The following is a 23,278-nucleotide window of genomic DNA, read 5'->3' as shown; positions in this document are numbered from 1 at the left end:
GAACAAAACAAGTCTCAGACATAAAACCACTCAAGTTAAAACACACTCACATGCATACACATCCCCCCCCACCACACACACAAACATACACACACACACACAGACATACACACACAAACTGTAGGCATGTATGCAAATGCAAAGGCAAAAATCTGGGAACGGCTAGCCCACGCCCATCCGAATGGCTACCACTCAAGAGGAGACTGGGATTGGAGGGCTGGGCTGTCGGGAGACTCTTGCTATTAGCATGAGGATATGTAACTCCACACAGTGAGAAGTGGGGACGTGAGTCCTAACGCTGCATTTGTCCATCTCTGACAACAATCTGAGGCACTGCGCTAAGCGTCGAGTGGACCTAATCTCTTCTACCCCTCACAGCCTGTGTTGAAATAAGTGTCATTGCTCCCATTTTACAGAAAAGTGAGGCCAGAGAGGTGAGGAGGCAGAGTCAGGATTCAAACGAGCCCTTTCTCACTCCAGAGCCTGTGCTCCCTGCACTACACCTTCTGCCTTCTGAGCGCTCCCTTAAACAGGGTCACCTGCTCTCCCAGCCTGCCCCCCTCCCTTTGGGGGTCTGGATGCAGGAACCCAGGGCCCTCGTCACCCAGGAGACCCAGGGAGGCTGCAGGGCTGCGGGGAACAGGCTGGTCCTGGCCAAACACCGATTTTCTTTCTCCTTGCCAAGTTGGTGCTGCGTGGCACAGTGGTTAGGAGAAGCCAGGACTCCGAAGCCAGGCAGCCTGAGTTCAGCCTTATTCTGCCTCTTCGGGCTGGATGACCTTGGCCTCTCTGTACCTCCACTCTCCCATCTCTGAAATGTGAAGGGAGAGGACTAGACGATGTAAACCTCGTAAAGCCCTCAGCCTGCCTGACACACAGTAAATGCCGAGAGTACTCCATGCTCTGACAGCCTCCTGGTGCTTCCAGAGCACCCCCCATGCAAGGACTGGAGGGTGTGAAGACTATTCCCGGGGCTGCCCCACCGTGCTTTCCCTCCACGCCTCTGTCCACCCCTCTGTCTCCTTCACTTCCCCTCCCGTGAGCAGGCACCGCCCAGGTTCCCTTCAGCTCCTTCTCCGTGCAGGTGACTCTTGAGTCTGTGTCTCTGGTAACACCTTTCCAGCCACCAGCTGAGCGTGTCCCCTGAAGCGCCCTAGACCTGCAGCACATCCAACAGCAGACCGTCCCTCGAGGCTGCTGCCCTTTCCCGACGGCCTGTGTCTGTTCACTGCACTGTTATCTTCCAGACGCTGACGTTCAGGCATCAGCCTCTCTTGGGCTCGTCTTCCACACCCCCTGCATCCAGCCAGCTGTGTGTCTCGCTTGGTCTTTCTCCGTCACGTTCTTCCTCTTGCCTCTGCTCCTTTCTCTGCATTCCCTCTGCCACATCCCTGTGCTGGCCTGTATCGCCTGCCTCTGCCCTATGACATTGTCTCCTGGTGGGTCTCCTTGCCTCCAACTCCTTCCCCCTTCCTCTCTTCCAGACCTTAAAGCTATGGCCAGCCCACAACTTCCCATGTTTCCCTGCTGCTTCCTGGACCAAGCTCAGTCTCTCAGCTGCAGTCACAACCCAACCCACCTTTCAGTCCTGCCTCCGTGGCTCCCTCACAGGAACCTTCTGCTCCAACCAGATGGTCTGGATGTTGGTCCCTGGGGCATTTCCCTAGAATGCTCAGACACTTAACTTCAAGCTGATTGTTGTTTATTGACTAAAATAGCAGCAAATCTTGACCCTCACATGTCTGTTCAACATTTATTGAATGACTGCGATAGACCAGACCACAGGATTACAGAAAGGTCCGAGACCTGGTCTCTTGTCCTTCGAGAGCTCACAGTACCTCTGAAGAGACCACGCGCGCGCACACGTGCGCGCGCACACACACACACACACACACACACACACACACAGGGTAAGGCAGTGTAGCCCAGTGGCAGATGGCATGGGCAGCAGTAAGGACTGGAGCAATATGGGAGGGGGCGCTTAGAAGGTGGGCCTTGACCCAGGCTTGGAACAAAGTCATGGAATCCATGTCCCTCAGGGTCAGGGGAATGTGTGAGAACACAGTATCAGAGGTAGGAATGTAGGTGGAGAGCTTGTAAGCAAGTAGGAGACTGGCTTGTCTAAGGGGCGTGCAAAGTGGGTGGTAGGTTATAAGGCTGGGAAGGAGCTGAGAACCAGAGAGGAGGGGAAATACTTTGCTGTGGACAAGATGTCTTCTCTTCAGGCACAACTTCTAAGAGGGCTTGGATTTCTCTGGGAGCCAATTGCAAATGCACTCCAGCCTCATCTGCACGTTGGAAATGTTATTGCAATGTGATATATCTTGCAAATGTCATAAAATCAGAAAGAAACTCTAATGCCCAGAGGGTATAATTCTGGTGTATATTTTTAAAATAAACTAAATTTTTTTCCAGGAAAATCTTAAACGGCTAAGAGATAGCATCACCCGAAGACAGAGAGAGAAGCAAAAATCAGGAAAGCAGACAGGTATATGGCTTCCTGGGGGTGCTGCATGCTGGGCGACTTTGCTGTGGTCTGTTGTCCCTGACTCTCCTTTCTGCTGGGGCCTGAGTGGGCAGAATGCTTGCCCAGCACCTATCACCTGTCTATAGATCTGGGTCCCCCACTAGGCTGTGAGGTCTTTTGGGGCAACGGCTTTGTCTTGTTAATTCTATAAATCTAGTACCTGGCACATAAGGCATGTCAGCAAATGAATGAAAGGAAGGCTTGAACTCTGCATCCCTCCTCCCATGAAAGAGGATGATAATGCTTTCTCCCCAGGCACCTGACTCTCCCCTTGGCATTTAGGAAGACACTTTTTTTTTGAGCAGAGAAAAGAGAAAATCCCATTCACATAGTGTCTGTTTCTGATTCAGGTAGGGCACTGCGTCATCGGTGTCCACACCAAACGCTGCTTTGGAAACCCCGGTCTCAGGTGCAGCAGGGCTCCTGCCATGTGTGGTGGGGACCCAATAGCAGGGCCATGGATTCCAGTTGTGCTCACCGAGGACGAGGTCCCTCTGTTCCCCTTGACCCTCCCTCCCCCAGGTGCTACCCATGTGGCACCACCACCCCTGAGCAAAGAGTGGGCATTTGCCCGCACTGCATATCCTCGCTGAGAGCCTCTGGCGTGGTGTGTCTCTGTTATTTACACTGGCCAGCCTTATACCAAGAAGAGCTGGCAAGAAAAGACTTTCAGAGGCATTCAGATCTTGAATGGCGCTCCATTGCGTAAAGAACTACGCTGGTGCATAACTTCTGTAGTTTGTCTCCAGCTGCCATCAACGGCCCGACTTCCCATGAACCTGGTCAGTCTGGTAATACCCTGGTCTTCAAACAGGACCTCTTCCTGCCACAGGCCCCTTGCTCATGCCTCTCCCTCCTCACCTGTATGAAACTACCGGCGCTGAGAGACCCAGCCCTGACAGCCCCTTCTCAGTGAAGCCTTCCTGGATCACTCCTGGCCATTGCACTCCTTCATTTGAGCAACTATAGAACCTAGTATCCCTTCCATCCACCTGGCACTTCTTTTCTGTTGCCTCTGGTTGTTATTACTTCATTCCTTCAAACCATCAGTAATTCCCAGAAGTTCTGCCTCCAAAGTACATGTTATCATTTCTGACGACCTTCCATGCCACAGCTGCATCCAAGCCACTATCACCTCTTCCTGGATTAATGCAGAAGCCTCTTCAGTTGTCTCCCTGTGTCCATTCTTATTCCTCTACAGTTAATCCTACAAACTGTAGTCAACAACCTTTCAAAAATAAAAATCAGATGATGTCACTCTCTTGCTCAAAACCCTTGGGGGCTCTTGTCCCAAGAGTAAAATCACACTCTTCATTGTGACCTACAAGGCCCTGCATGATGTGATGCCTGAGCTCATCCTCCACTTTCCCCCACACCCTGTGTTCCAGTTGCAATGGACTGCTTTTTGTTGCTCTGTCATGCCAAGGGTGTTCTGCCCAGGGCCTTTGCACTTGCTGTCCCCCCCTCCACTTCTTTTCCCACATCCCTACCCACTGGCTCTTTTTCATCCTTCAGAGTTAGGCCATTTTCTCTGCCATTCTCTCCAGAGTAGCCCTCCACGACTCACTTCCTGTGCCATTGCTCACCCTCTTCTCACAAATCACAGACTGGAATTATGTTTCTATCCTCATGGTTATTTTCCACACCCCTTCTCCCCCCAACCCTGCCACCACCACCTGCATAAGCTCTGTGAGGACAAGAACTTGTCTGTTTTGTGCGCTGCTGAATCCCCAGCATGTAGCACAGTACGTTGGTGGAACTCAAGAAATCTCTGTTGGAATGGTTGGTTTGAGTGAAACGTTTGGTGACACCATTCATTCATTCCACAGATACTTATTGAGCACCAGGCACCCAGCCAGATACAGAGACCTGTAAGATGCGATCTTCACCATCTGGTAGCTCATGAGTTAGTCTTTTATTTGTGTAGGTCTGGTTTTCCCAGCTACAGCCTGTCCCACAATGCCTAGCACAGTGTTTTGCAAGCAATACAGCCTAGTGAATATTATTGATTTTGACTTTTTGGAAGAAGAGGGGTAAAGAGGATACAACCGTGGCAGAAGGTCAGAGGGGTCATCCTCAGACTCCTGCCTGGGTGACTAAGTTTTAAATGTATGCTGCCATTAGCCACCCTCATACTTGTCTGCCTCCTATTTGAGAGGAGATAAAAGGAGAGAAGGGAGAAAATCTGTTTCAAGAGCTGCAGTCATCCTAGGGTCAGACAATAGCGTTCTAGGTGGTAGGGGGCTGAGGTGCTTTTTAAAACTAGAGCACATGAACCCAAAGGTCAATAGAAGCCTTGATTGAATGAAACATTTCAAGCTTTTAAATATAGGTAGTATCAAGAAAATTGCGATTTGGTGGGGCATGTGGTGTTTGAAGGCCGGCGAGTCGTAGGGTTGGAGTCGTGTGCTCAGCAGCCTGGGCTCCAAAGTCGAGCTACTGGTGTCATCACACATGTACCGCTCACCCAGGCTCCACCTGGGCTCACTGGAGAGATGGAAGCAAGACAGACATGCACGCCGAGGAGTAGAGGGTTGCAGGCATGGGCCCTGGGGCCAGCAGGGTTGAGGTCAAGTTCCTGCTCACTGTTCACCCCTAACTAGCTGGCAACCATGGGCAAGATACTTCACCTGCCTGAGCCTCAGTCCTCATCTGCAAAATGGCACAAATACAAGTGCCCATCCAGTAGAGTCGCTCTGAGGATTCAATGACTTAGGGCATGACTGGGGTCAGGCACTTTGCCCGGCACATGGAGGCACTCTAAAAACCACCCGCACACCAGCTGGCATCCTCTTAGCCAGGGCTTCCCAGGGAGAGTGCGCTGAGCTGGGACTCACCATCCAGGGGCCAGGCTTGGAATCGTGGCTTTTGACACATTATACAAAGTTCACTCAAGGCTAATCAGGCTCCGAATAAGTGATACCCACCAGTGGCTCTAGTCTAGATTAGAATGGTCAATGTCTAAATTTTTCCAAAGGAACATGGTTTAGATGCCCTCCCTTCCCTGCTACCCTACTCTTCAAGAAGCAGACCCCTGACCAGGATTTGGGGGTGGTGGTGGTGAAGGGTTAAGTATTTTTACTTTTTACATCAAGGGTTTTAATTAATGTCATAACTATTAAACGATTAAACTATGTATGATTTGACACTGAGCCAGAACGGCTGGGGACCACAAGTAGCCCACATGGGGAGAATGTTCTATCCATCAGCACCAAGAGTCTCCCTATATTTTTGTTTTTTATTTTGGTAAAATGTACATAAGACAAAATTTCCTATTTGCACGTAAACGTACAATTTGCTGGCACTGAGTACACTCAAAATAACGTACAGCCATGAACACTATCCATTTCTAGAACTTTTTCTTCCCTGACAAGGATTTGAGCTGATATGGGAGGTGATCCTAGAGAACACAGGAGCGGGTGGGAAGTGAGAGAGGAAGGAAAGGCGGCCAGCAGCGTGCAGTTAGCACCATGGAGACTGCAGTTTCATCTCCCCGGAGTCGCTGGGAGTCAATGGAGAACACTCTGGAAGAGTTATCCCTCCCGCGGGGCATTTAGGCACCAGCTCCCGTGTCTTTGGGTGAGGCCTGCTGGGAGACGGGCGCTTGTAATCTGGCTCCCAGAGAAAGCTCAGGCAGTTGGAAGTTGGACCCTGTACTGCCTGGTGAGGCCCAAGGTCATCAGAGCATCTGCCAAAGAGAAGGCATCATTTATGGTCGAGTAAATATGATATACTAGATCTCTGCGTAAAACTCGATTGTGTATTTAATACATTCTAACTTGAAATTGCCTATTCTGGGGATTTTCATACTCAGGTGCTCCAATGCTGCTGCATCCATGCTTGTAGGGGTAGCAGGTAGGAACTGGGGGGCAGTTGGGGACGGGGTAGGGGAGAAGATTAGGATTGGAACAGGGTTTGGGGCCACTTACTCTGCTTCAACCATTGCAGCTCCTTTTTAAAAAATCTGTTTTCTATACTGAGCTTCTGTTTTCACTAGAGGAAAGAATCCTGCTTCACCAAAAACAAAAAACATTTGAAAACCATCGACACAGGATAACATTGACCTATAGGAGAATTAGGGCCGATGAATGGCATTTCTGCTTGAAGGACCTTTTCCAGGAATGGAGGCCACTCCACTCAAGGACTGACTCTATTCATTTGGAAACCTCATTTGCCTTAGAAAAGAAAAACAATGGTGATTTTTCTTTAATTTGGGTTAAAAGACCAAGGATGATTAAAAAGTAACAGCCTGTTCATAATAACTTGCCAGTCTTTCTTCAGCCCTGGGGAGTTGTTTTCTTCTTGCTGAGATAGTGCAGAGCGCTGATAGTGTAGGAAATCAGAGAAGGTCTGGCTGACTCCTGACTTGCTGAATGCCCTGGCCCCGTGGAGGAGAATATCAATATTTGTGTTCTGGGCGTGTCTGTGGCCAGTAAACTGGGGGACCTGGAGGAGCAGGCTGGGTCCCAGGAGGCCTGGGTTCTGATCCCTGTTTTGTCACTGAATCACTTCATGATCCAGGACTTTTCCTTTAACCACTGTGTGCCTCAGTTTCCTCATCTGTGGTTACACCAGCTTATCTACTTCACGGAGTAGTGAAGTTCAAAGGAGGAATAGTAACACATGTGAATGCACTTTGGCAAAAGTACTACGCAGTATAGTGATGATAATTATTTTTCCTGGCAGTGTCCCTTTATTCAAAGAATATCAGGATTTTGTAGACATTTAGACTGGCTCTACTTGATTTTTTGAACTGTTGACTCCCAACTTTTTTCCTGTGTATTTTACTTTCCTTCCTCCTCGAACTGTTCAGAGTCGAAAAATGCTTCATTGAAGTGAATTAAGCAGACAGGAACCTCCCTTTAAGAGACTGTTGTTAAACAGCTTGGTCAAAGCTGAGGGGGGAAAAAAGTGTCACCTGTTTGGGCTCTGAGCCACCATGGGCTCACACCCACATGTGGGTACACCGGCTAGTCTCCACCCAAGTGCTTCCAAGCTTGGGTGGGTGCTTCCACTGCTCAGTTGTAACCAAGAGAGCCCAAGGACATGAAAAAGATCTGTGTTCCACCGAGACCTGGAAAGCTGGGTTAGTACTAGGACCAGACACTACGCTTGGAACCAGAGTCTCTAGGATGAGGAAAGCTCGAGCTCACGCAAACCAGCAGTCCACTGTTTTAATATTCTCCATGCAGAATGTTGAGCACACTTGGTCTAACCTGTCCTCGCACCTGCGCTTGTTTACCCGTTTACCCTTCTTGGCAGACCTCTGGCTTTGGCAAGCAGAGCCACCCCTGCCGCTGTGCTCCCTGAACTTCCTGCCACACCCATCCCCTAGCAGAGGAGAGCCGAGGAGGAAGTGGGTCCTCAAAAATGAGACCACGTGTCCCCAAAAGTCCCCCCGCGCTTACACCTCATCGCAGAGGCCCCACCCCAGGGCTTGGGAAGGTCCAGGGCCTCAAGGGGAGCCCTGTGACAGGAGATCACCCGTGGCGCTCACACTTCCCTGGAGAGGAAGCTGGTTTGGGCCCGCACAGATGTTTTGTTCCACTTGTCAGCTGGAGTTGTTCCCTGCTCATAGCACCCAGGGGTGGAAATCTAGGGAGGAAGAAAGACCAACCACTGAGCAGGGCTAAGCCAGTAAAGAGGTTAGGTTAATGCTTTGCAGGGCAAAGGGATAATCTATCCTTCTGAATCTGTGGGGTCTCAAACCACTGATGAGCTTTGCAAGTCACAAGATCTTTCATGGGCCTGATGGACCTCCTTTCGTGAACTCTCCGGATCATTGCTGTCATTGTGGACCACCCACCCTTCATCCATCACTTATTAAGGGATTGAGAGGCAGTCTGAGTAGTGATTAAGGGCCTGGACTTTGGAGCCTGGGTTCAAATCCCAGCTGTCCCCCTTACCGACTGTGTGACAGGGACATGGGACACGCTACTTCACTTTTCTGTACCTTAGTTTCTATTGAGAATGTTGACAATAGTATTTATTTCATGGGTGTTGGGAGGATTCAAGGAGCTAAAAATACGGAAGCTCTTAGAACTCTGCGTGATGCACAGGATAACTTATTATTACAATCAATGGCATTCGCAACCCCTCCTCAGAAAGGGAAGTAATTCAGAGGGGTCGACTGACTTAACTCAAGCTCCACAGCTGGTGAGTGGCAGAGCCGGGGCCCCGGATCTTTCCCTAATCACATGTTCTTTCTGCTACCTGATGCAAAAGCATTTCTCTGCCCTTTCCAACGTTCCTCCACCCCAACTTTCTGTCAGCAGTTGCCACACAGTAGTCTGTGGAGTTTCAGTACTGAATTGGGCAGGATTCCCCCCCCCTTCCCCCTCCCTTTCTCCTCCTCCTTCCCCCTCCCCTCCCCTCCAGGCCCCCTCCAGATTCAGGTGGAGGAGGTGGGTGGGGAGAGAGCAGCCCAGCAGTATTGTAAATGGCATCCTGGTGCCTTAAAGCTTATCCCTTTTCCCTCTAATTCCAGACTTGGAGATCACGGTCCCAATTCGGCACTCACAGCACCTGCCAGGGAAAGTGGAGTTTGGAGTCTATGAGAGTGGCCCCAGGAAAAGCGTCTTTCCCCCAAGGACAGAGCTAAGACGAGGAGACTGGAAAACAGACAGTACCTCCAGCACAGCAAGTAAGCAGGTGGCCCACAGGTGCCTTTGGGCCATGGAAATGTGCTCTGTTATGAGCCCAGAACATCTTACTTGGAGCCTGATCTGGGCTTGGGAGGTGTAAGAAATAGGGGACATTTAGCCTGTGAGGTTTGCCTTTTTCGGGGTGCCAAAGATCCTTTATACAAATATCCCGTGAAGCCAGATTGCATGATAATTATTACTCTATTGCTTTTATAAATGAAAAATCCTAATCATAATACTTGTTAATATTTATTGAGCATTTACTATATACTGAGCTTCTTCCACAGATTCTCTGATTTAATTCTCATAATCACTCTACAGGATAGGTATTATCACCTGTATTTACCGGGGAGGAAACTGGAAACTTAGTGCCTTCCTCTAAGTTAAATAGCTAACAAGTGGTAGTGCTGGGATTTGAACTCAGGTGGACTGGATCCAGGGCCAAGACTCTTGCCTACTGTTCTTTTTGCTTCATCTGTGGGAAGGGGAAGGAAAGGGCACAAAGTCAGAAACATGAGAAAACAGTGAACTCGGATTTGAGAATTCCAACTTTATAGGAAAGTTGAGGATCTAATTTGGAAATGTCTTCCTTCTGGCTTGACAGCTTGAATAGGAGTCTGATTGCAACAAGGCAATACACGCTGATGTGCAGGCAGGAGCTGCGGCTTTGTTTCCAGATCCAGGGCAGTATTAGCTGACTTCAGACACACCAGCTTCACAAGCCAAATAGATCAAGTTTCCCTGCTTTCGAACATTTCAGTGTTATCAAAACAGCTAGGAGAGAAGTGAAAGAGCAAGAGACAAGCTGAATTTCAGGACTCATGTCTCCGTAAATGTCAGGTGGAGGACCCCCACATGGATGTAGGAACTGGAAGGTCACCTAACCCAGGGGTTCTTAATCTTTTCTGTATCACATACCCCTTTGAGAGTCTGATATATGCTCTGGATGTGCTTCCTATAAAAATGCACATGCATGTGTTTACACACACACACGCACACACACAATTTTGCCCATCCATGGACTTAGGTCAAGAGCCTCTGAACTGTTCCCCCTCCTTACTTTATTAATAGAGTATTTGTAACCCAGAAAGGGAAAGAGTTTTGCCCAAGGTCCCACAGCCAGTCAATGGCAAAATGAGAGTAGAACCCAGCCCTTCTCTCTGCCACTGTTACCTGTTGAAACAGACCCAAAGCATATCATACAACCACATGAGAAGCCTAGACTTAACAGAGAAGAAAACCTCCCCTTACATTATGGGGGTGATAATGTGTATCACCCCCCCCCCTTTAGGCAATTTAGAGAATTCTGATAAGTTCAGAAATGGGAGTGATCACAGGTGGCAGAGGAAGCAAGGGACAGGCAGGCAACCAACTCCGATGTGTCACAGAGGAGAGGAGAAGTGGTATAGACACTCTTGGGGTGAGTGCAGGGCTTTCTGGGGTGGGGGAAGGGGAAATTTAACAAGATAAATGCAGAGTACTCACTTCAGGTTCAGATTAATTTAAACCATTTTATGCGTATGTTTTACTTTGAGTTAGCTTGGAGTGAGAATAGACTGGAAAGCATAAACTGTGCTTCTTACCTTGTATGGTGGTTTACCGCCCAGAGATGGCTGTCTTACTGGGGTAGAAAATGTTATTAAATGACAGACCAGAGGATTTTATTTTACTCTGTGGCTGTAGACTGCATCCAGGCCCTGTTGCACAGTTATCTATTGCTATGTAACAAACTATCCCACAATGCAGTGGCTTGAAACATAATCATTTATTTATGTCTGATTCTAAACTCGGCCAGGAGTCAAGTGGGAATTGTTCACCTCCACCCCCTGTGGTCAGCTGGGGTCACTCATGTGACCGTATTCAGCTGTAAGCTTGGCATGGGCTGGAGCATCCACGATGGCCTCTCACTCTTCAGGGACTCTCTACATATGGCCTCTAATTCAATAGCCTGAACTTCTTGTATGATAACAAGATCCATAAAGGGAGCATTCCAGAAGGACAAGCCCCAGTGTGCAAGTACTTATCGAGCTTTGGCTTGCATCACACTTGCTAACGTCATATTGGCCAAAGTAAGTCACATGGCTAAGCCGAGAGGGAGGTGAGGAGGAGGCTATACAAAGGTATGGACACTGGAGGTGAGGGCCCTTGGGTCACTAGTGGATAATCTGCCATTTAGAGACTGGTGATGATGATGATGATGATGATAGCTGCCATAATTAATCAAATGCTTGCTCTTACAGGCTCTGTGCCAAGCCTGTTACCGTGCGGTCTCACTCTATACAGCAGTGCTGTGAGACCAGGGAACAGAGGCTTAGGTTAGGCATCTAACCCTGGGTCACTTGGAAATTAAGCAAGGCATCTGGGATTCACATCCAGATCTCTCTGTGTGCCCCACCATGGGGACATACTGCCTTCCAAAGAGAAACAGTTCCCAGGGCAAGGAGGGAGAGTGAGGATGGCCCAGCTCTGATCCACCAACTGCCCCTCAACCCCCAGAGTCATACCCTAAGAACAGCACTGTTTTATTATGGTGCAGCTGTCATCTCTTGGGAACTACAGGAAAACAGTTGCAGGTTAAATCTGGTTGTGACTAAAATCTTAAGCACAAGATATTAGTGTTATGTTTAAGAGAACAAAAGTTTCATTACAGAAAGACCATTGACCTTCTGCTAAGTTGTCTGGTTCAAGTTTCTTAAGGATCATATATATATGGTCATTTTTTTTCTCTCATTCATTCCTCCACCAAATATTGAGGACGGCTCTGTGCATATGGAGCTAGACTGTAAACTGGAGACATAAAGCTGAAAAAGAAATAGGGTCTGTCCTCAGGGGACTTATAATGGAGGAGAGAAGGTATAAAAATAGTACCAGTTAGATGCTTGTCTGATCCTTCTTCCCTGGTGACAGAAGCCTGGCAAGGGGTGGGCACTGCCCCCTTCCCCCAGCAAGAGTGAAGATGATGGGGACTGGGGCCAGAGCCTCCTACCAGTGGTGCAGTCCAGACAGGTTGTGGCCAAGCAGATCATCAGCCTTGGAGAGAGGAGAGGGCCAGCCAGAGCTGATAAACCAGGAGCGAAGGCTCAAAGCCAAAGGGTGGGAGTTAAAAATTCAAGAACACCAAGGGAAGGGACAAGGGGAGCTGGCTGGTGCGAATTTCCAGGATCCTGGAGCCAGTGCCTGGACAGCTTTTTGCTCCCTCCTAGTGGATAAACTTTGGAAGGAGTCTGGTTCGTTGTCAGGGAAGGGGATGAACAATGATGAATGACGTGGGAGGCTTGGCTCCAGAGGGGTGGGAGCCCGTGGATGGGAGGGTTTACTTCCATTTGGGGGAATCTGGAAAGATTTCGATAGCATTTGTCCTGAGCGTTGGGGACTGAGGAGGTTTTCGATTTGTGGATAGGGGTGGGCTGGGGGGAGCGGGGAGAAAAGGACATTCTGGCTGAGCGAACAGTGTTACGTGTGGGTAGCTGGAGAGAAAGAGACAGGGTCACGTGCTCCTTAGTAGACTAACTCTGAATCCCCTGGTTTCTAGAAATATTTTCGACACATTATTTTAAATTTAAAAATCTGCCTCCGAGAAACAATCCAAAATTATAATCTTAACTTACTCTCGTCAAGCTAACATCTAAATTAATTAGGTCAAAGTTGGTACCATAATGAAGTCAAAACTAAGGCAATTTACCTATAAACTAATATGATGAGGAGCTATTTTGAGTGGAAATTCAGCAGACCTAAGATCTGGCAATACTGTGAAAGGCAATATTGGTAAATTAAAGTCAAAGTTTTAGTTGATTAACTGTTATTCTTCCTTCTTCACTGCTAGACCAATCACGTTCTTGAGCTTGTTCTAATGCTGTGCTGTCCGATACCATAACCCCTAGCTACATGTGGCTATATAAATTTAAGTTCATTAAAACTGAATAAAATTTAGTTCCTCAGTTGCACTAGCCATGTGTCTTACTAGCTACCAAATTGGATAGCACACAACAGAACATTTCCAGAAAGTTCTATTGGATAATGCTGTTTCAACGAGGTAGGTGATAAATCCCCAACTTACATCCTTGAGCACCTAAACTCACACAGTCACGGTTCCTACCCTGCGTGTAAATTATACTTTTGAATCTGTGCTTTGTGTTTTGTGTCACACTGGCCCCTTTTTAGAAGGTATGTATACATGTGTGATACTCGCAAATGCTGTAATTCCTAAATAGGTACAAAAACTTCAGCAACAAAAGTTGTTTGCAGATTTTAGAAATACCACTGAACATGTGAGAACTAGAGCGTCTCTGCTTTCTTGTCTGTCAGATCGGAGCTCTAATATCAGGTAGGGTTTTCATAGGGATTAAATGCAGTCATGCTTTTAAAGCACATAACGTGGGGTAAGCCCTCAGTAAATGGTAGCTATAAAGCAAAAAGTGGTAATACAAAGATGAACCATTTCATTTTATGCTGAAAGAAAAAACTGAACTCTAATAACATGGTAATGTTATTAGACGGCAGCATTTTGAAGAATCCCGTATGCACAGCTTGTGTACTGTTTCTGTCAGTAAGTGAGAGCCAGAGTTCTGCAATTTACTTTACCGTGAGAGAATCCACAGTCCAGCTGATTTTGTTTGCACCCTTTAGGCAGCGCGAGTAACCGATCCAGCACCCGGAGCCTCCTCAGTGTGAGCAGCGGGATGGAGGCGGACAACGAGGTGAGAGCCGGGGCCCGCGCCCCCGTACGTCTCGTCCCGGGGGTCGTTTCCCCGCAGGAAATAGAAATCCAGGTGAAAGAAGCCCGACACAAAAGGTCACCTATTGTAGGATTCCGTGTATATGAAATGTCCAGAAAAGGTAGATCCATAGAGACAGAATGCAGATCGGTGGTTACCAGGCCTGGGGGTAGGGGAAACGGGGATAAACTGCTTAAGGGGTACAGTGTTTCCTTTGGGGGGGTCATGAAAATGTTTGGGGACTAGATAGAGATGGTGGTTGCACAATATTGTGAATGTACTAAATGCCACTGATTGTTCACTTTAAAATGGTTCATTTTATGTTATGTGAATTTCACCTCAATTGAAAGAGGGGAAGAAAGGAAGAGAGGGAAGGAGGAAGGGTTAAGCCAAAAGGGGCATCGGTGAGAGGGAACTGGATGAGTATCAGGGATTCCAGGGGCAGTGGTCACCTTTCGGGGCTTGAGTCAGGAGCGGGGCATGCCGCAGCCCGGAGCCACTGGTCAGTGTACCCCCCGAGGCCACACGCTCTTTTGTCTCCTCTTGCCTGTGGGTATCTCCTTTTTCTCTCACTGCGCGCTGGCCTTTTCTGCTTCTCCACATGTATAGTGGCAGACAGTCCCCTGAGAGCCGCAAGGTCTCTGAGCAGAGTGTAAGTTGCTGCCTTAGGCTGAGGCCCAATATGGGTCAGGGTGTGTATCCTGATCCAGTGACCAGCGGCTGGGATGTGCGGTTGAGGTCCCATGGGTCACTGCCAACCCAGGAGGCTCCCTGAGGTAGGGTCCTAGGGGTGGGCCGCCCACCAGTGCACGGCTTGTATTACCCTGTGACTGAGGACCAGTCACCGTTCTGTTGTCCCAAAAAGGGGCTTTTGTTTAAAAATAGAATTTCTCCAGCCCTATCTGGTTACATAGAGCAATGCTCCTCAAACTTTAACATGCATAAGAAATACCTAGGATCTTGTGAAAATGTGGGTTCTGATGGAGCAGGTGTGAAGAGGATCCTGAGATCCTGTGGTTCTCACAAGCCCCCAGGCGATGGTGATGTTGGTGGCCCACATGTCACACTGAGTAGCGAGGAACAAGAGCTCGAATCGCTAATGATAATTTGGGTCTGATGGTCTCCTCAGTGACTCTGGGAGTCAAAGTCAGTGGAAAACTGCCCTGGTATTGCTGGGTTGATTATCAGTCAGTGAGTAACCTTCAGCCAAAGCCTGGGGAGGGCTGAGGAGCTTGTGGGATGGCAGTGTCCAGCTATGCTGTTGCTTAATGTGATTTTCACCCTTCTTTCTCATCTTTTTTGCTGTAGGATAATGAAGCCCCCGAGGTTACCAGAAGTCGTAGTCCAGGCCCCCCACAAGTGGACAGCACACCCATCGTGCCCCTTGAGAGGCCCCCCAGGGTGCCGCCCCGAGCCGCCTCACAGAGGTAACATCGAAGCTGACGGGACATTTCTTCCTCACTCTCTGAGTTTCGGGGGAGTGTAGGATCTGGGGACATCTTAAATGACCTAAGAATAAGCGCAGAGTGGTTGAGAATCTGCCTGCCAATGCAGGGGACACGGGTTCGAGCCCTGGTCTGGGAAGATCCCACATGCCGCGGAGCAGCTAGGCCCGTGAGCCACAACTACAGAGCCTGCGCGTCTGGAGCTTGTGCTCCGCCATAAGAGAGGCCGCGATAGTGAGAGGCCCGCGCACTGCAATGAAGAGTGGCCCCCACTTGCCACAACTAGAGAAAGCCCTCGCACAGAAACGAAGACCCAACACAGCCATAAATAAATTAATTAATTAAAAAAAAAATTCCCCATTAATGGATATTTGCAAAAAAAAAAAAAAAGACCCAGCTCTTTAACCAGGGCACTTGCTCAAAATGTGTTTCCTATGTCTAGTGATTGTCTTCGACCTGAGTTGTCTGATCTGGTAGCCACTAGCCACATGTGGCTATTTGAATTAAAATTATTAAAAAAAAAAAAAAAAATAAGCGCAGAGGTAGACTCACTGAAATGCATACTTTGGACACATTTCAATGTGGACTCTTCATTAACTTAAGGGATGCTTTATTCAGTTGCACATACTCTAAATAACAAATGCAATATTTTGTCAGTGAAATACGTTGGTGAAGGTCAATGTTTTGCATAATTTTTTTCTGGTTAGAATTCAGCTCATGAATAACTAATTCCCTTGGCCGCATAGTGGGGACAGTGCCTTTTGGGGACCAGGAGATAAGAAGGAATTGGGAATGGAAATAAAGGTGAGAGGCAGCAAGGTGTGGTGGTGGGGAAACACTGCCAGGGGAAGTCTCTGGCAGCCACTTGTGAACTTGGATGAATTATTTAACTGTCATGTGCCTTAATTTCCTTGTCCATAAAATGGAGATAGTAGGAACTTCCCTGGCGGTCCAGTGGTTAAGACTCTGAGCTTCCACTGCAGGGGGCTCGGGTTTGATCCCTGGTCCGGGAACTAAGATCCCTCATGCTGTGTGTGGTGCAGCCAAAAAAAAAAAAAACAAAAAACGGAGATAGTCAATGAACTTCCTCACAGAGTCGTAAGGATTGTGTTTCTGGCCCTTAGTAAGAGCACAACAGTCTGAGTGTTTTTTATGCAGAAGGATGAGCCCATGGAGATTTGCAGCTGGGCATTAGACAAAAGAGTGTGACTGACTTATGGGGCTCTGATGTATGTCTTTGTTTGTGTTCAGGCTTCTGGCAGGAACCTTTTTAAGGTCTTCTGGAGTCACAGAAGAGGTGGTCAAAGCTAGCTTGTCTGCCAAGGCAGAAAGGAGCCTTTGGGAATAAAAGCCTAGGCTTGCCTTGGGAGTTTAATTCTTTGATGTCTGAAATACAATGTGAAGCGGGGTTGGTGGGGGGGGTTGGGGGTACGGGGAGGGGCGCGCGGCGGGGGGGAGATTAAAAGGATGAAGTTTTTTTTAAACTAGGATTTCTTTTTTTTTTTTTGCATTTTGAAACTTGTAACTCAAATGAACCTCATCGGTGAAATTTGTTGAGAAAGTACCACAAGGAGGCTTTTCTTCTGCTTTTCTGGAAAGAGCCGCTGACTCTGCGCTGAGGATCTTTCCATTTCTCCCCTTGCTATTACCGCTTTTCCGTGTGCTCCCAGCAACATTCACGTACTGACACTTGCTACACAAGCCTCCCTCAGTCCCAAGCTGCTTCACACTCACGGAGCATGTTTCCCTGGTGTAGAATAGAGTTCACATATTAGAACATTAGCCCTAGAAGGAACCTTAGCGATAACCTAGTCCAATCACCTGAATTTGCATAATGTTCTGTTGCTTGAAAATTATATATACTTGGGGATTGGGGAGGGGTGTTTGTGGAGAGCAACTGTGGTAATAAATGCTAATATTTATTGAGGGCTTACTATGTGCCAGGTGTTCTGTTAAACACACTAAATGCATTAGCTCATTTAATTCTCTTCACAACTCTAGGTGGTAGATATTTAGTGTTATCCCATTTTGCAGATGTAGAAGCTGGGGCTTAAGACTGGATGGAGACTTTATGTCTGTGGCAGACCTAGGTGTGCCTGACTCCAGGGTCCAGTCTTTTAGTCATTTTGTTACACCTGTCCAAGGAGGTCCAGGTGTCATGGGAGAAGATACAAGATCTAAGACCTTTTATTCCTGAAGGTAAAGACTTTGGAGGCAGTTATCTAATTGTACCAAGATTAAAAAGAATGTCAATCTCCAATATATAGCTACAAAGACTCTGTGGGATTTTGTCTACAGGAGAGAGAACAACCAGGGAAATGGGTTCCAGAAATTAAAGGCTGGAAACTGGGATGCATTTAATGTGTAAAGAGAGATGGCAGATGAATTGTTTTGGGGGAGTCTGGAAACATGTTGTGATAAAGATGGGGAGAGAAAAGGAGGAAAACATATGTTACTAAAGAAATGGTGTTTGCAAAGAAATCTCTGATAGAAACGGGGTTTGGGTGCATTTTTGCTGTGAAGATTGGAAAAGATGCAATTGTTCTGAAAGTGTGTATGTAATTTTCATAATAAAATGAGGAGATGTTTGAGCAAAGAGTAAAATGGGCCTCTCTCCTGAATGCTTGACCCACTGACGGACAGGAGGGGAGGCTGACCTTGGTGGTCTCCACTCCACTTCCAGATCTGGGAATTGGCAGCTCTTCCCCACTCACGTTCTCCTGAACCCCCCTTTCTCTCAAACAGCACATCTGCTCATCACTCTCTCCAGTCCTGGTCCCTTCCTCTTCTCACTCTGCATGCTGACCCCAGAGCTTGAATTGTCAGCAATGACTCCAAGTCTCCATTCTCCATCTGTACCTTGGCCTTCTGTTTCCTACTGTTCATTGGGAACTTCACCAGGTGTCCAACCAAGATCTCAAACGCAGCCCATGCAAAACTGAACTCATCATCCAACCTGCCATCCTCTGCCCCAAACTGCCTTCTTCTCACCACTTCCCAGCCTGAGACGTGGCACTATTCTCTGTCTTCCCCAAGCGCCTGCCCCGGAGTCAGCCTCCATCCCTGCCTCCCTCGCAGCTCCCCAGGCTCTGTTCATTTTGCTGCCCTCGCAGCTTTCAGATCTACCCCTCCTCTCCATCTGCCAGTGCCTCAGTTCATCCCTGTAGGCCCACACTCACCTCCCTGCCTCCAGTCAGTCCCTCCTCCACTGCACCAGAGAGTGCCCTTTCTAGAGCAGAGATAGCTGGTGATGTCACTTCCTGGCATGAAAGCCTTAAATTTAATTCTGTATTTTTTAGCATGCCGTGGCCCTGAGTCCCACCCCTCTCTTGTAGTCACTGATGTTTCCCCCTTAACAATTCCTAGTGAGCTGTGTCATTTTGTACTGTCTTTGCTCAATCTGTTCCTTTTGCCTGGAATGCTGTCTTCCTACCCCCTTCCGATCTCTGCTTAGAACATTCCTACACATCCTTTAGGACTCTGTCCAAACATTACCTCTTCTGTGAAGCCTTCCCTGATGTTCCTATGCAGAGTGAACCTTCTTGTGTTTCCCCAAATACCTCCATTATAATTCATTCGAGGTTGTGGCCCTTGTTTACATACCTGTCTCCTCAAGTAGATGGTAAACCTCAAAAGAATAGAGATTGTTTTTGTTTGTTTGTTTGTTTTTTAAGTTTTATTTATTTATTTATTTTTGGCTGCTTTGGGTCTTTGCTGCTGCGCGCGGGCTTTCTCCAGTTGTGGTGAGCGGGGTCTACTCTTTCGCTGTGGTGCACGGGCTTCTCATTGCGGTGGCTTCTCTTGTTGGGGAGCACAGGCTGTAGGCGCGGGGACTTCCGTAGTTGTGGCACACGGGCTTTGTTGCTCCGCGGCATGTGGGATCTTCCCGGACCAGGGATCGAACCCATGTCCCCTGTATTGGCAGGCAGATTCTTAACTACTGCGCCACCAGGGAAGTCCCTAGAGATTTTTGATTAGAAAAAAATTTTTTTCTACTCTCCCCAGCACAGAATGGAGTTAAATCGGTAATTGGCGCCTGCTAGGAATTTAGCAAATATTTATCATGCAAGTGAACAGGTGGATGGATAGATTGCTACTGCTTGGGTTGACAGCTAGCCATCAAGTCGTGTACCACAGTGCAGGTGGGTTACAGATTAGTGGAAAGAAGCTTCACATTCCCACCCGCTGTAAGTTCCCAATATATTTATACTTCAAAGTTAGGAAAGGCAGATGGTGACAAGAACAGGAGCAGATGCATTATATCTTTGCATGGCATTTCCCTTGCAGGGCATTAGTCCCTATAGAGTGGGCAGCTGACAATGTCACACTCTTCATAGGTAAAGTCCTGCCAGTAGAGAAAAAAAAAAAAGCCAACATCTTGCTGAGCCATTGCCCCCTTGTTTTTTAATATGTTTTGCCATTTACTAGTGATTTGCCAATCACTAACAATCTATGCGTTCCCCTTTAAGGTGTAGCCTAGGTACTGCCAAATCAGAACATACTTCTGAAGGCCTCCTGGAGTACCAAGAGTTAATCCTTTAGCTGCTGACTTGTAAAGAGATCTGTGAAGTCCCTGAGGGGTGGGGGGTAGTGGTCAGAGAGTAAGGGGACTTGGGCCGGAGGCTATTTACTAATAGGGAAGCTTAAAGATATTTTTAACAATGTTGTGATCGTACAAAAGCATACCATCTAAATAATAGGCCTGCTTTAAAAGAATGTAGCCAACATTAGGATTGCTGGGTTCTTGAACCAAGCTTATCATCAGCACAGACCTCACCCTCAACACGGAGGAAAAAGCAGCCAGTGCCCAGGTCTCTGGACTGGACAATCCTGTCTCCAGCTCCAGCTTCCCAGCGTCCTGGAGAGGCCGTCTCCCCCACAGACCACCACTTGATTCTGATTTAATAACCTTTACTTCCATGGTTCTGATATGTCTGTAATCACAAACCCATTTCCCTGAGATGGGGCTTCCAATCCTTAGCTGGGTTGTTCATCAGAATGAAATATGGAGATGGTTTGCTTGTAGACTCGCCCCAACTGCAGAGTCGGGCAGCAGAGGAAGAGGGACCAGTAGGGAATCGTGACTCTCTTTGTGATGGAAGGTAAAATGTAAGGCTTATGGGGCATACGTGGGGAAAAGGTCTAAGAATACATCTTTAATCATAATAATGAAAGTATTAGCTTTACCTCTTGAGTGCCTACTCTAAGCCAGGAAGTGCTATCCACTTTCCAACTGTCATCTCACACAGTATAGGTATCTGTAATTCCAGCATAGATACCTATATCTGCAATATAGGTATCTTTACCTCTGTCTGGCAGATGAGAAAGAGGTTCAGAGAAGTTGAACTTATTCTTCAGATGTGTGCATAAATGCCTCTGCCATATGTTCTCATAGGTTCTGAATGTGCCCTATCAAAACATTCAGTGCAGTGTACTGATTTTCCCTATTGTCTGTCTCATCCATTATATTCTCAGCACCTTGAGGGAAAGATCCATGCCCATTTTACTTGCTGTTATATCCCACACCCAGGAGTAGATGCACAGTAGATAAATGTTTGTTGAGAGGAAGGAAGGAAGCAAGGAAGCCAGCCTAAGCTTACTCAAGTGATAAGTGGTATCACCTGACTGTCCTTCAGCTTTCTCCTTTAAGCCCATGGTTCACAGGGCAGGTCGGGCGATGGAAGGAGACTGTCCATTTGTTTTCTCTGGATAAAGAGACAACCACACAAAACCATCTACTCCCAGGTGCCACTGCAGGACCTCCTGAGGATGTCTGTTGTTATTCTTTTCTACTTCTGCCTCCCTCTCTGGCTCCTGAAATGGCCTGTCTTTTCCCAACTCTTTTGTCGTTTCCTTGACCTACGCAAACTTGCATTCAAGAGACATTTAGTAAATATTTACTCATTGATTCATTCAGTCCTCAAGTACGCAGTTCCAGGGTAGCACAGTTCAATTACAGCACCTGACAAAGCTCTCTTTCTTGACTTATTGACTTGCTTCCAAGAGAATTAAATATTGGTTTTACAGCACACTTGTGGAAATAACATCTGCAGTTGTTGAACCCTCTGTAAATACATTCACCCAGGTCTTTCTGGAGTATCATTTAGTACTGTTCAAAAACCATCTAGCCTAATGTGGAGGGAAGGCTTCTAGGAAAGCAGACATGGAGTTGGGACAGCACACTTAGCGATCCCAGGTGGAAGTAGTTGTGAGAAGCCGACTTCAGAAATTCTCAAGTCCTCTCTCAAGGGATCTCCCCACTGCAGTGTGTCTCCTGCCTGGCTGCATATTTGAATCACTGGAGTTTTAAAATAAAGGTTTTATTATTATTTAGGTATGGCAAGGTCAGCAGATCAGGAGACGACTGCCTTTGAATAGGTAGTTCGTTATACTCCTAGATCCCAAGAGGAGGGGGGCAGATTATGCTGGGGTAGGGCACACAGGAAAACCCCAGGTTTAGGCAGGAGAAGTGGCAGGGAGGGGAGAAACATGGGCAAGAGCCTTTATTTTGGGTTCTGCAGGAAGGAACAAGTGAGGCAGGCTAGGCAGATTAAGGATTGGCTAGTTTGAATAATTTCAACAGGCTCCGGGGCAAAGGGGCTGTCTCTAGTTGTCTGGCACCTGGCCCTGGGGTGATTAGGGCAGTGGATAGTGGTCCCGAATGTGGGAGTCCCATTAAAGGACGTGGTTGGGGTATGGACTCTGGACTGGTTAGTTTGCATGTGAAAAGTGTGCTCACTGCAGGTTGTTTGCTATCCCTAGGAATTAGCTTACCCTAGGAGGGGCAGGCCCTCCAGGATCAGCCAGGGCCCAGATGTCAAAGCCTCAGAAAATAAACAACATGGTTAATATAACTGGTTGAAGGAGGGACACTATTTGAGAGTTGTGATGCTTATACCCTATCCTCCGGAGATTATGATGGAACAGGTCTGGGATTGAGCCTGGCAACTGTTATTTTTCAAAGCTCCACTGGTGATTCTAATGTGCAGCTAGGATTGCAAGCCACAGCTTAGCATGTATGCCACTGAAAGGTCCGTATGTTTCTCCACTTTTATTAATTGAAGAACATGTCCTTTGCATAGTATACCAAGTTTGCAACAAATCATGGATGCCTAAGATCTAGTTAATTAAATTCATTTGATAATAATTGCGTTATCTTTCATTTCAGGCCTCCAGCCAGGGAGACCTTCCATCCTCCTCCACCTGTTCCACCCAGAGGTCGCTGATTCTACCTCCTAAAGCCTGCTTACTTCAGGACCTTGAGACTTGTGGTTTTCAGCCTGTTAATGATGTCTTCATGTTGAGTTTTATGGCCTGACTGCTGACCTTAAGACCCAATCTCATTGCTGATATTGTTGCGGCCCTGCTGGTCTGGGCTTTCCTTGCAGAAGATATTATTAAGGCACAAAGAGGTGAAACTAAGGACTTCATTCACCATCATCAAGTATATTGATCCCTATTCTTGTTTGCCAAGAGGATGACGACTTAATTGGAATACTTACCTCTAATTTGGCATGTCAGGAGCCTGAAAAGATTGTTCAGAAATGTACATTACAAGTGATTTTACTGAAATGCACTTATATTAGGTCTTACTTATTTGCTAGTCCAATCTAATTTCTAGAAGTGATTATGATTTGACTTACAGTATCCAAGTAAGAAGATATGTCCTAATTTTTAAATGATTCTTCAGCTTTTCTGTAGCTTCAGGAGGGTGTTTAAATGCCAGGGCTGGTCACATACAACAAACTCAAAAGGACTTTAGAGAGGGATTAGTCCTAACTCCTTTTATATAGAAGGCAAATCTGACGTTTCACAGAAGCCTGGAACCAAGAATACTCAGTTGGTTAGAGGAAGAGGTGGGTCTAGAATCAGGACCTGCTGATTCCAGGTCACCATACTTTCCATCTCCAAATAGCCAAGCTCTCTCCCTCAAGAAATGCCCAGATG

The 23,278-nt window shown here is 47.4% G+C and overlaps 1 protein-coding gene across 1 annotated transcript in view; it reads left to right on the top strand.

The window, feature by feature from the left end:
• Positions 1 to 22,807, top strand: part of PIK3AP1 (phosphoinositide-3-kinase adaptor protein 1) — a 59,247-nt gene extending 36,440 nt beyond the window's left edge. Inside the window, exons 11-15 of the mRNA XM_068548994.1 lie at positions 2,416 to 2,488; positions 9,015 to 9,170; positions 13,798 to 13,868; positions 15,195 to 15,313; positions 22,500 to 22,807. Of these exons, the coding sequence (XP_068405095.1) occupies positions 2,416 to 2,488; positions 9,015 to 9,170; positions 13,798 to 13,868; positions 15,195 to 15,313; positions 22,500 to 22,557 (477 nt within the window). The 3' untranslated portion in view covers positions 22,558 to 22,807. The remainder of the gene's footprint in view (positions 1 to 2,415; positions 2,489 to 9,014; positions 9,171 to 13,797; positions 13,869 to 15,194; positions 15,314 to 22,499) is intronic.
• The last annotated feature ends 471 nt before the right edge of the window (positions 22,808 to 23,278 follow it).

Source organism: Eschrichtius robustus, chromosome 7 (genome assembly GCF_028021215.1).
Source record: "Eschrichtius robustus isolate mEscRob2 chromosome 7, mEscRob2.pri, whole genome shotgun sequence".
NCBI classification, from domain to species: Eukaryota; Metazoa; Chordata; class Mammalia; order Artiodactyla; family Eschrichtiidae; genus Eschrichtius; species Eschrichtius robustus.
The sequence above is the reverse complement of the archived record's forward strand: the minus strand, read 5'-3'. Positions and strand labels throughout refer to the sequence as shown.